General features: G+C 55.3%; 1 protein-coding gene across 2 annotated transcripts; it reads right to left on the bottom strand.

The window, feature by feature from the left end:
• Positions 1-13,456: 13,456 nt before the first annotated feature.
• LOC119954953 (transcriptional regulatory protein AlgP-like) lies at positions 13,457-15,923 on the bottom strand. Of its 2 annotated transcripts, XM_038780701.1 has the most exons (2): positions 14,440-15,923; positions 13,457-14,388 (listed from the first exon to the last, which is right to left on the bottom strand). In XM_038780701.1, exons 1-2 carry the CDS (start codon positions 14,616-14,618, stop codon positions 13,476-13,478), a joined length of 1,092 nt encoding a protein of 363 aa, XP_038636629.1. In that variant the 5' UTR covers positions 14,619-15,923; the 3' UTR covers positions 13,457-13,475. The 2 variants fall into 2 exon arrangements, with proteins under 2 accessions (XP_038636629.1, XP_038636628.1); XM_038780700.1 differs by having other exon boundaries at positions 13,457-15,923.
• Positions 15,924-17,677: the final 1,754 nt, after the last annotated feature.

Here is a 17,677-nt window from a genome sequence, read left to right as displayed (position 1 = left end):
ATAACAGATACCCGGGAGTGAGTTACAGACTGGAATCTAATCGAGGGGTTCGGGGTGGTTTATATATAGAGTAACAGATATCCGGGAGTGTTACAGACTGGAATCTAATTGAGGGGTTCAGGGTGGTTTATATATAGAATAACAGATACCCGAGAGTGAGTTACAGACTGGAATCTAATCGAGGGGTTCGGGGTGGTTTATTTATAGAATAACAGATACCCGGGAGTGAGTTACAGACTGGAATCTAATCGAGGGGTTCGGGGTGGTTTATATATAGAATAACAGATCCCCGGGAGTGAGTTAAGACTGGAATCTAATCGAGGGGTTCGGGGTGGTTTATACATAGAATAACAGATACCTGGGAGTGAGTTACAGACTGGAATCTAATCGAGGGGTTCGGGGTTGTTTATATATAGAATAAGAGGTACCCGGGAGTGAGTTACAGACTGGAATCTAATCGAGGGTTTCGGGGTGGTTTATATATTGAATGACAGATACCCGGGAGTGAATTAAGACTGGAATCTAATCGAGGGGTTCGGGGTGGTTTATACATAGAATAACAGATACCTGGGAGTGAGTTAAGACTGGAATCTAATCGAGGGGTTCGGGGTTGTTTATATATAGGATAAGAGGTACCCGGGAGTGAGTTACAGACTGGAATCTAATCGAGGGTTTCGGGGTAGTTTATATATAGAATAACAGATACCTGGGAGTGAGTTACAGACTGGAATCTAATCGAGGTGTTCAGGATTGGTTGATATATAGAATAACAGATACCCGGGAGTGTTACACTGGAATCTAATCGAGGGGTTTAGGATGGTTTATATGTAGAATAACAGATATCCGGGAGTGAGTTACAGACTGGAATCTAATCGAGGGTTTTGGGGTGTTTTACATGTAGAATAACAGATACCCGGGAGTGAGTTACAGACTGGAGTCTAATCGAGGGTTTCGGGGTGGTTTATATGTGGAATAACAGATACCCGGGGGTGTGTTATGAGTTACAGACTGGAATCTAATCGAGGGTTTCGGGGTGGTTTATATATAGAATAACAGATACCCGGGAGTGAGTTTCAGACTGGAATCTAATTGTGGGGTTGTGGTTTATATAGAGAATAACAGATACCCGGGAGTGAGTTACAGACTGGAATCTAATTGAGGGGTTCAGGGTGGTTTATATATAGAATAACAGAAACCCGGGAGTGAGTTGCAGACTGGAATCTAATTGAGGGGTTCAGGGTGGTTTATATATAGAATAACAGAAACCCGGGAGTGAGTTGCAGACTGGAATCTAATTGAGGGGTTCAGGGTGGTTTATAAACAGAATAACAGATACCCGGGAGTGAGTTACAGACTGGAATCTAACTGAGGGGTTCAGGGTGGTTTATATCGAGAATAACAGATACCTGGGAGTGAGTTACAGACTGGAATCTAATCGAGGGGTTACGGGTGGTTTATATGGAGAATAACAGATACCCGGGAGTGAGTTACAGACTGGAATCTAATCGAGGGGTTCAGGGTGGTTTATATATAGAATAACAGATCCCCGGGAGTGAGTTACAGACTGGAATCTAATCGAGGGGTTTGGGGTGGTTGATATATAGAATAACAGATACCCGGGAGTGAGTTACAGACTGGTATCTAACCCATCTCAAAATGCCGCCCTATCGCAGTCAACAGCTCCGATAATTATTGTTTTCGAGTTGCACAGAGAATTGCACAACTCGGTTTGAATCAGGCAGTCCTGAAGCACACCAATGCCTGTCTGAGGCTGCAAACTTCACTGCCAGGCACCACCAAGCCCCGGCACATTCCTGAAGCACCTCTCCCCTTCCCTGCCTGACTCATAGCCCCGAGTGAGGCCGATGCAGTGAAGGAAACAAGCGGCCCACACCCTGAATGACACTCAACACTAGCACTAAATACACATCGAACGTTCAACCACACACCCAGCCCCTGCGCATCCTCCTGCTGCTACAAGCAAGGCTTGACCCAGACCAAACCTGGAGGATGCGGAAACCACGCAGTCTCTGTCTTGCCCTGTTGTAACCACAATGCGTACAATCCTGCTGTCTAACTCACACCCAAGAGCACAAAGACACGATAACACACACACACACACAACAAATCCAAACAGTGGGTTTGGCCCCTTCAATCCTGCTACCCCCATTCCAGGAGATCCTGTCTGATCTGATTGCAGTCTCAAACTCCACTCTCCTGTCTCTCTCTCTCTTTTCCCCAGCACCCCCCCACACCCCCCCCCCCCCCCCCCCCCCCACCCACCCCGCCTTATCGATCAGAAATCTGTCTTAGTCGGCCTTAAATGTATTCAATGAGCCGCATCCTGCTCTGCTCTCCCGGGGTTGTTGGGGGAGGGGTGGAGGGGATAATTCGACAGACTGACCCCGCCCCTCGAGAGAACTAATCCCTCATCGCCTCTCGAATGGGATATGCCTTTATCCTCAAACAGCTCCTCATCCCCCATAGTTCTAGGTCCCTCCCCCACCCCACTCGGGGGGAAACATCCTCTCAGTATCCACCTTATTTGCCTTAAATGTTGAAACCCCATCTACAAACCTGATGCTGAGAACATGTTGGAGGTTAAGATGACTGTAACCCGGACAAGTGGACCATTCAGCCCATCGAGTCTGCTCCGTCAGTCAATGGGATTGCGACCAATCTGATCATCCTCCCCACTTTCCCGCCTTGTCCTCATCACCCTCGATCCCCGCACTGATTATAAATCTCTCTCTCAGCCTTGAACATACTTAACGCCCCGGCCTCTACAGCTCTCTGCGGTGAAGAATTCCACAGATTCACTGCCCTCTGAGGGAAGAAATTCCTCCTCATCTGTGTGAAATGGGCAGCCCCCTGACTCTGACATTCTGCCCTCTGGTCCCAGTCTCCCACAGGAGGAAACATCCTCTCAGCATCGACCCTGTCAAAGCCCCCCTGAGAATCCAATATGTCTCAATAAGGTCACCTCTCATTCTTCTAAACTCCAATGTACAGGCCCCGGCCTACTCAAACCTCCCCTCATGAGAAACTCCCTCCCTACCCGGGATCAACCGAGTGAACCTTCTCTGCACTGCCTCCAATGTACAGGCCCATAAGACCATAAGACATAGGAGCAGAATTAGGCCACTCGGCCCATCGAGTCTGCTCCGCCATTTAATCATGGCTGATATGTTTCTCATCCCCATTCTCCTGCCTTCTCCCCATAACCCCTGATTCCCTTATTAATCGAGAACCTATCTATCTCTGTCTTAAAGACACTCAGTGAATTGGCCTCCACAGCCTTCTGCGGCAAAGAGTTCCACAGATTCACCACCCTCTGGCTTAAAATTCCTCCTCATCTCTGTTTGAAAGGATTGTCCCTTCAGTCTGAGGCTGGGCCCTCGGGTTCTAGTTGTTCCTACAAGTGGAAACATCCTCTCCACGTCCACTCTATCCAGGCCTCGCAGCATCCTGCAAGCTTCAATAAAATCCCCCCTCGTCCTACTGAACTCCAACGAGTACAGACCCAGAGTCTCCAACCATTCCTCATACGACAAGCTCCTCATTCCAAGGATCATTCTTGTGAACCTCCTCTGGACCCTTTCCAAGGCCAGCACATCCTTCCTTAGATACAGGGCCGAAAACTGCTCACAATACTCCAAATGGGGTCTGACCAGAGCATTATACAGCCTCTGAAGTACATCCCTGGTGTTGTATTCTAGCCCTCTCGACATGAATGCACATTGCATTTGCCTTAACTGCCGACTGAACCTGCACATTAACCTTAAGAAAATCGTGAACAAGGACTCCCAAGTCCCTTTGTGCTTCTGATTTCCTAGGCATTTCTCCATTTAGAAAATAGTCTGTGCCTAAATTCCTCCTTCCAAAGTGCACAATCTCACACTTTTCCACATTGCATTCCATCTGCCACTTCTTTACCCACTCTCCTAGCCTGTCCAAGTCCTTCTGCAGCCCCCTTGCTTCCTCAATACTGTCTCTACAGATCTTTGTATCATCTGCAAACTTAGCAATAGTGCCTTCAGTTCCTTCTTCCAGATCATTGATGCATATTGTAAAAAGTTGTGCTCCCAACAGCGACCCCCGAAGTAAATTGCTCATTCTGAATTCTCCCTCTGCGTAGCCGAGCAGGCGCCGGAATGTGGCGACCAGCAGATTATCACAGTAACATCATTGCAGTGTTAATGTAAGCCTACTTGTGACAATAAAGATTATTTTTGAAAAGGTACGCGATTACTCACCGGCTGCCATCCTAAAAAAGACCCCTTTCTCCCCACTATTGGTCCAACCTACTCAACCTCCCCTTATGAGAAAATTCCTCCCTCCCCAGGATCAACCGAGTGAACCTTCTCTGGACTCCCTCCAATGTACAGGCCCCGGCCTACTCAAACCTCCCCTCATGAGAAACTCCCTCCCTACCCAGGGTCAACCGAGTGAACCTTCTCCGGACTCCCTCCAATGTCAGTGTGTATCTTCCTTAGGCAAGTGGATCAAAACTGTTGACACTATTCCAGGTATGGTCTAACTAACGCCTGGTATAGTTTTAGCTGGACTTGTCTATTTCTCTGCTCCATTCCCTTGGAAATAAAGGCCAACGTTCCATTTTCCTTCCCGACGAACTGCGGAAGTTGCACGCTAACATTTCACGCACAAGGATCGCAGAGTCCCTCCGCGCTGCCGCTTTCTGCAATCGCTCTCCATTTAAATACTATCAGCTCCTTTATTCTCCCTACCAAAGTGCATCACCTCACATTTTCCTAAATTATATTCCATCTAAGTTTTGCCCACTCGCCTAACCCTCCGTAGACTCTGTGTCACCCTCGCCACTTGCCTTCCCACCTATTTTTGTGTCATCCACAAACTTGGCCAAAGCACATTCACTTCCCTCATTAATATATATTGTGAATAATTGTGGCCTCAGCACTGATCCCTGCAGCACTCCACTAGTTATAAGTTGCCAGCCTGAAAATGCCCCTCTTATTTCAAATCTCTGTTTTCTATCAGTTAGCCAATCCTCTATCCATGCTAATGTACTGCCCCCAACACCATCGACTCTTATCATATTAAGTAGCCTTTTGTGTAGTACCATATCGAGCGTTTTATGGAAACCCAAGTATATTACATCTACTGGTACCCCTTGATCGATCCTGATTTTCATTACCACCTCAAAGCAATTCTAATATATTGGCCGGGCAGGATTGCCCCATCAGGAAGTCATGTTGACTCTGCTTGATTCTATTGTGACTATCTAAAGGCTCAGCTATCACATCCTCTATAATGTGCTTGAACATTCTGGAGGTGCTTCCCCTCATGAGAGTCGTGTAGGTGAGACCACAATTAGGGGCTCCCAAAGTAAGGCAGTCACAAATGAATGCCTTCCGACAATGCTCGTACAGTCAGCATGCAGACCCAGCAGCTACTTGTCCACTTTGGTAGGAAGAACAAAGAAGTAGAATGTAAACGGAGAGAACTTGCAGAACCCTGCGGTAGAGGGATCTAGGTGTTGCTGCGGTACAGAGGGATCTGGGTGTTGCTGCCGTACAGAGGGATCTAGGTGTTGCTGCGGTACAGAGGGATCTGGGTGTTGCTGCGGTACAGAGGGATCTGGGTGTTGCTGTGGTACAGAGGGATCTGGGTGTTGCTGCGGTACAGAGGGATCTGGGTGTTGCCGCGGGACAGAGGATCTGGGTGTTGCTGCGGTACAGAGGGATCTGGGTGTTGCTGCGGTACAGAGGGATCTGGGTGTTGCTGCGGTACAGAGGGATCTGGGTGTTGCTGCGGTACAGAGGGACCTGGGTGTTGCTGCGGTACAGAGGGATCTGGGTGTTGCTGCGGTACAGAGGGATCTGGGTGTTGCTGCAGTACAGAGGGATCTGGGTGTTGCTGTGGTACAGAGGGATCTGGGTGTTGCTGTGGTACAGAGGGATCTGGGTGTTGCTGCGGTACAGAGGGATCTGGGTGTTGCTGCGGGACAGAGGGATCTGGGTGTTGCTGCCGTACAGAGGGATCTGGGTGTTGCTGTGGTACAGAGGGATCTGGGTGTTGCTGTGGTACAGAGGGATCTGGGTGTTGCTGCCGTACAGAGGGATCTGGGTGTTGCTGCGGTATAGAGGGATCTGGGTGTTGCTGCCGTACAGAGGGATCTGGGTGTTGCTGCCGTACAGAGGGATCTGGGTGTTGCTGCAGTACAGAGGGATCTGGGAGTTGCTGTGGTACAGAGGGATCTGGGTGTTGCTGTGGTACAGAGGGATCTGGGTGTTGCTGCGGTACAGAGGGATATGGGTGTTGCTGCGGTACAGAGGGATCTGGGTGTTGCTGCCGTACAGAGGGATCTGGGTGTTGCTGTGGTACAGAGGGATCTGGGTGTTGCTGTGGTACAGAGGGATCTGGGTGTTGCTGCCGTACAGAGGGATCTGGGTGTTGCTGCCGTACAGAGGGATCTGGGTGTTGCTGCGGTACAGAGGGATCTGGGTGTTGCTGTGGTAGAGGGGGATCTGGGTGTTGCTGTGCTACAGAGGGATCTGGGTGTTGCTGCGGTACAGAGGGATCTGGGTGTTTCTGCGGTGCAGAGGGATCTGGGTGTCGCTGCGGTACAGAGGGATCTAGGTGTTGCCGCGGGACAGAGGGATCTGGGTGTTGCCGCGGTACAGAGGGATCTGGGTGTTGCTGCGGTACAGAGGGATCTGGGTGTTGCTGCGGTACAGAGGGATCTGGGTGTTGCTGCGGTACAGAGGGATCTGGGTGTTGCTGCGGTACAGAGGGATCTGGGTGTTGCTGCGGTACAGAGGGATCTGGGTGTTGCTGTGGGACAGAGGGATCTGGGTGTTGCTGCGGTACAGAGGGATCTGGGTGTTGCTGCGGTACAGAGGGATCTGGGTGTTGCTGCGGTACAGAGGGATCTGGGTGTTGCTGCCGTACAGAGGGATCTGGGTGTTGCTGTGGTACAGAGGGATCTGGGTGTTGCTGCGGTACAGAGGGATCTAGGTGTTGCTGCCGTACAGAGGGATCTGGGTGTTGCTGCCGTACAGAGGGATCTGGGTGTTGCTGCGGTACAGAGGGATCTGGGTGTTGCTGTGGTACAGAGGGATCTGGGTGTTGCTGTGGTACAGAGGGATCTGGGTGTTGCTGTGCTACAGAGGGGTCTGGGTGTTGCTGCGATACAGAGGGATCTGGGTGTTGCTGTGGTACAGAGGGATCTGGGTGTTTCTGCGGTGCAGAGGGATCTGGGTGTTGCTGTGGTACAGAGGGATCTGGGTGTTGCTGCGTTACAGAGGGACTTGGGTGTTGCTGTGGTACAGAGGGATCTGGGTGTTGCTGCGTTACAGAGGGATCTGGGTGTTGCTGGGGTACAGAGGGATCTGGGTGTCACTGCGGTACAGAGGGATCAGGGTGTTGCTGCGGTACAGAGGGATCTGGGTGTTGCTGTGGTACAGAGGGATCTGGGTGTCACTGCGGTACAGAGGGATCTGGGTGTTGCTGTGGTGCAGAGGGATCTGGCTGTAGCTGTGGTACAGAGGGATCTAGGTGTTGCTGTGGTATAGTGGGATCTGGGTGTCGCTGATGTACAGAGGGATCTGGGTGTTGCTGTGGTACAGAGGGATCTGGTGTTGCTGCGGTACAGAGGGATCAGGGTGTTGCTGCGGTACGGAGGGATCTGTGTGTTGCTGTGGTACAGAGGGATCTGGGTGTCGCTGCGGTAGAGGGATCTGGGTGTCGCTGCGGTACAGTGGGATCTGGGTGTTGCTGTGGTACAGAGAGATCTGGATGTTGCTGTGGTACAGAGGGATCTGGGTGTTGCTGTGGTACAGATGGATCTGGGTGTTCCTGTTGTACAGAGGGATCTGGGTGTTGCTGTGGTACAGAGGGATCTGGGTGTTGCTGTGGTACAGAGGGATCTGGTTGTTGCTGTGGTACTGAGGGATCTGGGTGTTGCTGTGGAACAGAGGGATCTGGGTGTTGCTGCGGTACAGAGGGATCTGGGTGTTGCTGTGGTACAGAGGGATCTGGGTGTTGCTGCGGTACAGAGGGATCTGGGTGTTGCTGCGGTACAGAGGGATCTGGGTGTTGCTGCGGTACAGAGGGATCTGGTGTTGCTGCGGTACAGAGGGATCTGGGTGTTGCTGCGGTACAGAGGGATCTGGGTGACGCTGCGGTACAGAGGGATCTGGGTGTTGCCGCGGTACAGAGGGATCTGGGTGTTGCTGCGGTACAGAGGGATCTGGGTGTTGCTGCGGTACAGAGGGATCTGGGTGTTGCTGCGGTACAGAGGGATCTGGGTGTTGCTGCGGTACAGAGGGATCTGGGTGTTGCTGCGGTACAGAGGGATCTGGGTGTTGCTGTGGGACAGAGGGATCTGGGTGTTGCTGCGGTACAGAGGGATCTGGGTGTTGCTGCGGTACAGAGGGATCTGGGTGTTGCTGCCGTACAGAGGGATCTGGGTGTTGCTGTGGTACAGAGGGATCTGGGTGTTGCTGCGGTACACAGGGATCTAGGTGTTGCTGCCGTACAGAGGGATCTGGGTGTTGCTGCCGTACAGAGGGATCTGGGTGTTGCTGCCGTACAGAGGGATCTGGGTGTTGCTGTGGTACAGAGGGATCTGGGTGTTGCTGCGGTACAGAGGGATCTGGGTGTTGCTGCCGTACAGAGGGATCTGGGTGTTGCTGTGGTACAGAGGGATCTGGGTGTTGCTGCGGTACAGAGGGATCTAGGTGTTGCTGCCGTACAGAGGGATCTGGGTGTTGCTGCCGTACAGAGGGATCTGGGTGTTGCTGCGGTACAGAGGGATCTGGGTGTTGCTGTGGTACAGAGGGATCTGGGTGTTGCTGTGGTAGAGAGGGATCTGGGTGTTGCTGTGCTACAGAGGGATCTGGGTGTTGCTGCGGTGCAGAGGGATCTGGGTGTTGCTGTGGTACAGAGGGATCTGGGTGTTGCTGCGTTACAGAGGGACTTGGGTGTTGCTGTGGTACAGAGGGATCTGGGTGTTGCTGCGTTACAGAGGGATCTGGGTGTTGCTGGGGTTCAGAGGGATCTGGGTGTCACTGCGGTACAGAGGGATCTGGGTGTTGCTGTGGTACAGAGGGATCTGGGTGTCACTGCGGTACAGAGGGATCTGGGTGTTGCTGTGGTGCAGAGGGATCTGGCTGTAGCTGTGGTACAGAGGGATCTAGGTGTTGCTGTGGTATAGTGGGATCTGGGTGTCGCTGATGTACAGAGGGATCTGGGTGTTGCTGTGGTACAGAGGGATCTGGTGTTGCTGCGGTACAGAGGGATCAGGGTGTTGCTGCGGTACGGAGGGATCTGTGTGTTGCTGTGGTACAGAGGGATCTGGGTGTCGCTGCGGTAGAGGGATCTGGGTGTCGCTGCGGTACAGTGGGATCTGGGTGTTGCTGTGGTACAGAGAGATCTGGATGTTGGTGAGGTACAGCGGGATCTGGGTGTTGCTGTGGTACAGAGGGATCTGGGTGTTGCTGTGGTACAGAGGGATCTGGGTGTTGCTGTTGTACAGAGGGATCTGGGTGTTGCTGTGGTACAGAGGGATCTGGGTGTTGCTGTTGTACAGAGGGATCTGGGTGTTGCTGTGGTACAGAGGGATCTGGGTGTTGCTGTGGTACAGAGGGATCTGGTTGTTGCTGTGGTACTGAGGGATCTGGGTGTTGCTGTGGAACAGAGGGATCTGGGTGTTGCTGCGGTACAGAGGGATCTGGGTGTTGCTGTGGTACAGAGGGATCTGGGTGTTGCTGCGGTACAGAGGGATCTGGGTGTTGCTGCGGTACAGAGGGATCTGGTTGTTGCTGCGGTACAGAGGGATCTGGGTGTTGCTGCGGTACAGAGGGATCTGGGTGACGCTGCGGTACAGAGGGATCTGGGTGTTGCTGCGGTACAGAGGGATCTGGTTGTTGCTGCGGTACAGAGGGATCTGGGTGTTGCTGTGGTACAGAGGGATCTGGGTGTTGCTGTGGTACAGATGGATCTGGGTGTTCCTGTTGTACAGAGGGATCTGGGTGTTGCTGTGGTACAGAGGGATCTGGGTGTTGCTGTGGTACAGAGGGATCTGGTTGTTGCTGTGGTACTGAGGGATCTGGGTGTTGCTGTGGAACAGAGGGATCTGGGTGTTGCTGCGGTACAGAGGGATCTGGGTGTTGCTGCGGTACAGAGGGATCTGGGTGTTGCTGCGGTACAGAGGGATCTGGGTGTTGCTGCGGTACAGAGGGATCTGGGTGTTGCTGCGGTACAGAGGGACCTGGGTGTCGCTGCGGTACAGAGGGATCTGGGTGTTGCTGCGGTACAGAGGGATCCGGGTGACGCTGCGGTACAGAGGGATCTGGGTGTTGCCGCGGTACAGAGGGATCTGGGTGTTGCTGCGGTACAGAGGGATCTGGGTGTTTCTGCGGTACAGAGGGATCTGGGTGTTGCTGCGGTACAGAGGGATCTGGGTGTTGCTGCGGTACAGAGGGATCTGGGTGTTGCTGCGGTACAGAGGGATCTGGGTGTTGCTGTGGGACAGAGGGATCTGGGTGTTGCTGCGGTACAGAGGGATCTGGGTGTTGCTGCGGTACAGAGGGATCTGGGTGTTGCTGCCGTACAGAGGGATCTGGGTGTTGCTGTGGTACAGAGGGATCTGGGTGTTGCTGCGGTACAGAGGGATCTAGGTGTTGCTGCCGTACAGAGGGATCTGGGTGTTGCTGCCGTACAGAGGGATCTGGGTGTTGCTGCCGTACAGAGGGATCTGGGTGTTGCTGTGGTACAGAGGGAGCTGGGTGTTGCTGGGGTACAGAGGGATCTGGGTGTTGCTGCCGTACAGAGGGATCTGGGTGTTGCTGTGGTACAGAGGGATCTGGGTGTTGCTGCGGTACAGAGGGATCTAGGTGTTGCTGCCGTACAGAGGGATCTGGGTGTTGCTGCCGTACAGAGGGATCTGGGTGTTGCTGCGGTACAGAGGGATCTGGGTGTTGCTGTGGTACAGAGGGATCTGGGTGTTGCTGTGGTAGAGAGGGATCTGGGTGTTGCTGTGCTACAGAGGGATCTGGGTGTTTCTGCGGTGCAGAGGGATCTGGGTGTTGCTGTGGTACAGAGTGATCTGGGTGTTGCTGCGTTACAGAGGGACTTGGGTGTTGCTGTGGTACAGAGGGATCTGGGTGTTGCTGCGTTACAGAGGGATCTGGGTGTTGCTGGGGTACAGAGGGATCTGGGTGTCACTGCGGTACAGAGGGATCTGGGTGTTGCTGCGGTACAGAGGGATCTGGGTGTTGCTGTGGTACAGAGGGATCTGGGTGTTGCTGCCGTACAGAGGGATCTGGGTGTCACTGCGGTACAGAGGGATCTGGGTGTTGCTGTGGTGCAGAGGGATCTGGGTGTTGCTGTGGTATAGTGGGATCTGGGTGTCGCTGATGTACAGAGGGATCTGGGTGTTGCTGTGGTACAGAGGGATCTGGTGTTGCTGCGGTACAGAGGGATCAGGGTGTTGCTGCGGTACGGAGGGATCTGTGTGTTGCTGTGGTACAGAGGGATCTGGGTGTCGCTGCGGTAGAGGGATCTGGGTGTCGCTGCGGTACAGTGGGATCTGGGTGTTGCTGTGGTACAGAGAGATCTGGATGTTGGTGAGGTACAGCGGGATCTGGGTGTTGCTGTGGTACAGAGGGATCTGGGTGTTGCTGTGGTACAGAGGGATCTGGGTGTTGCTGTTGTACAGAGGGATCTGGGTGTTGCTGTGGTACAGAGGGATCTGGGTGTTGCTGTTGTACAGAGGGATCTGGGTGTTGCTGTGGTACACAGGGATCTGGGTGTTGCTGTGGTACCGAGGGATCTGGGAGTTGCTGTGGTACAGAGGGATCTGGGTGTTGCTGTGGTACAGAGGGATCTGGTTGTTGCTGTGGTACTGAGGGATCTGGGTGTTGCTGTGGAACAGAGGGATCTGGGTGTTGCTGTGGTACAGAGGGATCTGGGTGTTGCTGTGGTACAGAGGGATCTGGGTGTTGCTGTGGTACAGAGGGATCTGGGTGTTGCTGTGGTACAGAGGGATCTGGGTATTGCTGTGGTACAGAGGGATCTGGGTGACGCTGCGGTACAGAGGGATCTGGGTGTTGCTGCGGTACAGAGGGATCTGGGTATTGCTGTGGTACAGAGGGATCTGGGTGTTGCTGCGGTACAGAGGGATCTGGGTGTTGCTGCGGTACAGAGGGATCTGGGTGTTGCTGTGGTACAGAGAGATCTGGATGTTGGTGAGGTACAGCGGGATCTGGGTGACACTGCGGTACAGAGGGATCTGGGTGTTGCTGTGGTACAGAGGGATCTGGGTGTTGCTGTGGTACAGAGGGATCTGGGTGTTGCTGCGGTATAGAGGGACCTGGGTGTTGCTGCGGTACAGAGGGATCTGGGTGTTGCTGCGGTACAGAGGGATCTGGGTGTTGCTGCGGTACAGAGGGATCTGGGTGACGCTGCGGTACAGAGGGATCTGGTTGTTGCTGCGGTACAGAGGGATCTGGGTGTTGCTGTGGTAGAGAGGGATCTGGGTGACGCTGCGGTATAGAGGGATCTGGGTGTTGCTGCGGTACAGAGGGATCTGGGTGTTGCTGTGGTACAGAGGGATCTGGGTGTTGCTGTGGTACAGAGGGATCTGGGTGTTGCTGCGGTACAGAGGGATATGGTTGACGCTGCGGTACAGAGGGATCTGGGTGTTGCTGTGGTACAGAGGGATCTGGGTGTTGCTGCGGTACAGAGGGATCTGGGTGTTGCTGTGCTACAGAGGGATATGGTTGACGCTGCGGTACAGAGGGATCTGGGTGTTGCTGTGGTACAGAGGGATCTGGGTGTTGCTGCGGTACAGTGGGATCTGGGTGTTGCTGCGGTACAGAGGGATCTGGGTGTTGCTGTGGTACAGAGGGATCTGGGTGTCGCTGCGGTACAGAGGGATCGGGGCATCCTGGTACATCAATCAGAAAACATTGGTGTACAGATGCAGCAAGTGATGAGGGAGGCGAGTGGAAAATTGTCCTTTATCGCAAGGGGATAGGATGGAATATAAAAGTCGAAATGTGCTGCCACAACTCTGTGGGGCGTTTCCGCAGCTGGAGTGCTGCTTACTCACGGAGGGAGAGACACCCATTGGAGGCAGTTCAGAGAAGGTTCTCCCGGGTTGATTCCTGAGATGAATGGGTGGGCTGGGCTGGGCAATAGGTTTCTCTGAGGTGGAGTTTCAGCAGGTTGGAGTTTAGAAGAATGAGAATTGTTCTCATTGGAAGGTATTAGATTCTCGATAGGCATCTCGATAGGGCAGATGCTGAGAGGATGTTTCCAGCTGGGAGCGGGGGGTTGGGTGTGGAGCAGGGATTCAAGGGGCCAAATGGCCTACCTCTGCTCATAACTGGTACATTCTCCCCCACTCCTCTCACTACGCACACCGCACCCCCTCCCTCCCCCTCCCCCCCCCCCCCCGTTCCAGCACCAACGACCCGGGCTCATACTCACTGTCTGCCGCAGAACTGCGTCCCCCCCAGGAAGCCGTACTTGTCTGTGCGTTGTGACGAGGCGGTGCTGCCGTTGAGCTCGGAGTCCGACCCCAGCGAGCTGCCGTCGTCTTGCAGCAGTGACTCGGCAGTGCCGTACATGGAGACCGAGTCCACTTGGCCGTACAGCGAGACCGTGTCGGCCACCGACACCGTGTCAGCGGGCGGCGGGCCACAGGAGCCGTGCGGGGAGGCTGGTAGGGCGGGCAGCCGCGGGTGTTCGCCAGACGGGTGCCGGGGCCGGTCGGCCGGCACAGTGGGTGAGGCCGGAGGCCGGGCGTGGGCGGAAGGCGTGGCCAGAGACGGGTTAGTGGACAGGGGCGGAGGACTTGCACTGGATGCCGGTCGCACATGCTCCACTGGCTGGTCAGCTGGCATCGCGGCCGTAGGCTTAGCAGCGAGCACCGGCCGAGACAGGTCAGCTGGCATCGCGGCCGTAGGCTTAGCAGCAGGCACTGGTCGAGACAGGTCAGCTGGCATCGCGGCCGTAGGCTTAGCAGCGAGCACCGGCCGAGACTGGTCAGCTGGCATCACGGCCGGTGGCTCGCCAGCGAGCACCGGTTGAGCCTGGTCAGCTGGCATCGCGGCCGGGGGCTCAGCAGCGGGCACTGGTTGAGCCTGGTCAGCTGGCATCACGGCCGGTGGCTCGCCAGCGAGCACTGGTTGAGCCTGGTCAGCTGGCATCGCGGCCGGGGGCTCAGCAGCGGGCACTGGTTGAGCCTGGTCAGCTGGCATCGTGGCCGGGGGCTCAGCAGCAGGCACTGGTCGAGACTGGTCAGCTGGCATCGCGGCCGGGGGCTCGGCAATGGGCACCAGTCGAAGCTGGTCAGCTGGCATCACGGCCGGGGGCTCAGCAGCAGGCAAAGGTCGATTCCGGTCAGCTGGCATCGCGGCCGGGGTCTCAGCAGCCGGCAAAGGTCGAGGCTGGTCAGCAGGCGTCGTGGTCAGTAGCTGTTCAGCAGGCTTCCCCACAGATCGAGCGGCAGTCACATCCTGAGGCTGGTAAGCAGGGGCCCCTGCGGACTGGTCAATGGGTAGTCCAGGATACTGGTCAGCTGGTGTCTGGTCTCCCAGGCTGGGGTGCGGTGGTGTCTGGGCCATGGTAATGGGAATGTGGACAGGAGGGAGGGAGAGAGGGTCACTCTCTGGCTGGGCACAGGATCTGCTTGGCCGTCTCTCTCTCTCTCTCCCCCCGGCCAGAGATGGTCACTCGCTCTCTCCCTTCCTCTGGACAGACATAGGGTACCTCTGTCCAGAGAAGGCCTCTCTTCAGAGATGACCTCTCTCTCCGTCCTTCCTTCGTCACTCTTTCCAGTCACACCTGGCTGGGCAAAGGGTCTCTCCCACCCTCCCTCTTGTCAGAGGGGGGGGAGGAGGATCACTCGAGCCGTGATGCAGGGTCACTTTCTCTCCCTCGAGTTGGACCCAGGGTCACTGTGGGAGGGAGTGATGGTCACTCCTCTCTCTCTGGTTGGACCCAGGGTCAACCTGGTGTGAGTGTTGGTCGCTGCGCTCCCTTTGGCTGAAAACAGGATTATTCTGGTCAGGGAGATGATGGCTCTGTCCCTCGTTGATCGGGCAAATGGTCACTTTGAGCATGTGACCAGGAGGGTGGTCATCCTGAGCATGTGACCAGGAGAATGGTCACTGAGCCTCTCCGGCCAGGGGGATGGTCAGGCTGGGCCTCTCTGGCCAGGGGGATGGTCACTGGGCCTCTCTGGCCAGGGGGATGGTCACTGAGCCTCTGGCCAGGGGGATGGTCACTGGGCCTCTCTGGCCAGGGGGATGGTCAGTCTGAGGCCTCTCTGGCCAGGGGGATAGTCAGTCTGAGGCCTCTCTGTCCAGGGGGATGGTCACTGGGCCTCTCTAGCCAGGGGGATGGTCACTGAGCCTCTCTGGCCAGGGGGATGGTCAGTCTGGGCCTCTCTGGCCAGGGGGATGGTCACTGAGCCTCTCTGGCCAGGGGGATGGTCAGTCTGGGCCTCTCTGGCCAGGGGGATGGTCAGTCAGAGGCCTCTCTGGCCAGGGGGATGGTCAGTCTGAGGCCTCTGGCCAGGGGGATGGTCAGTCTGGGCCTCTGGCCAGGGGGATGGTCAGGCTGGGCCTCTCTGGCCAGGGGGATGGTCAGGCTGGGCCTCTCTGGCCAGGGGGATGGTCAGCCTGGGCCTCTCAGGCCAGGGGGATGGTCACTGGGCCTCTCCGGCCAGGGGGATGGTCACTGGGCCTCTCTGGCCAGGGGGATGGTCAGTCTGAGGCCTCTCTGTTGTCCGGGGAGGGGGTCAGCCGGAACCCCCCCCTCTGGCCGTCCCGCCGCCGCCGCTGCCCAGCCTCCGTCTAACGGCCGCTCCGGCTCCGGCTCCGGCTCCTCACCCGCTCGAGCCGCTGGCCCAGCTCGCGATCAGCCCCGCCCCGCCGCGCCTGTGCGTGCGTGCGTGCGCGCCTCCCCCGCTGGCATGCGCACGCGCACAGCCGCCTGCTGCAGAGAGAGGATGGGGCCAGTCTGCGTGCGCGCACACGGGGGGTGGGGGCAAAACACGCCCCCGATCCGGCCCGACCTTCCTGAGAAGCCAGGCGGCCCGACGTCATGAGGCCGCCGCGCGGTTGGCGGGGACGTCTGAACGTCATGACGTCACCGCGCCCCAGCGGCAGTGCCAGATGGGAATGGGACTCCCACCGGGCGGCGCCTACCGTGGACGTCATGACGTCAGCGCGCTGCAGCCCCCCCAATCCAGGGCGGGACCAAGGTGGTCGGGCGACGTCCTGACGTAATGACGTTCCCCAACGGGACCACGCCCACCACCATCACCACCACACCAACACCAGGGGGGAAACTTGCCCTCTTATTCCAACCCCATTGCCAATCCTACTAGGGGAGGGGGGGGGGGAAATGGCATCCTCACCAAACCACCCCCCCCCCCTAGAGGGAGGGTAGGGAAAGGGGGGGGGCGTCTCACACACACCGTACCGCCCCCACCCTCTAACCAGACCGTGGGATCCTGCTGTGCGCCAGTGGAACGCCACGGGATCCCGCCACACTCAGCTCCGCCCCCCCCCTCGCTCCTCGTCCTCTTGTGAGGGGCAAGATGGGCACGGCATGGAGCAGGGCACCCCAACCATGCCGAGGAACGGCGGGGGGCCGCATTCTGGGCTGCCGACCTCCCGGGCGGGGGGCGGGCACCGCTCCTTTCCCCCTTCCCCATGACCCCACACGCCCCCTCCACCCTTGCGGAGATCCGTGTCCGGTTGCAGGCATAAGAACTAGGAGCAGGAGTAGGCCATCTGGCCCTTCTCGCCCAGAATGGCTGCGAGTGCCTGATGCTGCAGGGACCCTGAATGAATGTACAGGAAAACCATTGCAGGCTGCAAAAGACCGGCACTCTCTCACTCTCGCTCTCTTCTAAAAAAGGCTGTGAGTGCTGTATTCCTGACACCACAGGGGCCTGAATGAATGTGCAGTAAAAACCTCAAACTGAAAGTAAAGTGTAAAGAGCTATAAATACCCATGTGAAACAACGCGTCTTTTTCTCCTTTTCTTACGTTTTGTAACCCCTCCCCACATACACACTTTTCTCCCCATCTGTGTCTCTGTCTTGTGTGCATGTGTGTAGAGGGTGGGAGCAAGTTAACGCAGTCATTAGAAATCAAATAATAGTTCCCCGTGTCTGCTTGGGTCTCACCCCCACAACCCAAAAACATGTGCAGGGAAGGTGGATTGGCCACGCTAAGTTGCCAATTAATTGGAAATAGAAATAATTGGGTACCCTAAAATTTATTCAAAGATAATAGTTAACCAGTTGTATTTGCTGCATATTTCATGAACATTTTTGTTATTGTAATGAACTCCAATTGGCTTTATTGGTTGGCCAATTGGAGTGTGAGCTCCCTTAATGATAGCTCATTGAGGGGGCCCATATAATCACCTGTGTAGGCTTTGTGAGCCAGTCTTAAGTTTGTTAAAAGAAAAGAAAATAATATTTAAACTTTTACTTTAGCTCTAACACTAACAAATTACAGACAGTTTCTTAACCTTAACACACTAATTCCTGTTAAACAATCTGTAACATGACATGTAGCTCTCGTGCCACTTTCACTGGCAGATTAAGGCAATACATGAAGCATTTATGAAGCAAGGACATTCGTTCGGAACCCCTTTTCCAAAG

Source organism: Scyliorhinus canicula, chromosome 20 (genome assembly GCF_902713615.1).
Source record: "Scyliorhinus canicula chromosome 20, sScyCan1.1, whole genome shotgun sequence".
Classification (NCBI taxonomy): Eukaryota; Metazoa; Chordata; class Chondrichthyes; order Carcharhiniformes; family Scyliorhinidae; genus Scyliorhinus; species Scyliorhinus canicula.
The sequence above is the reverse complement of the archived record's forward strand: the minus strand, read 5'-3'. Positions and strand labels throughout refer to the sequence as shown.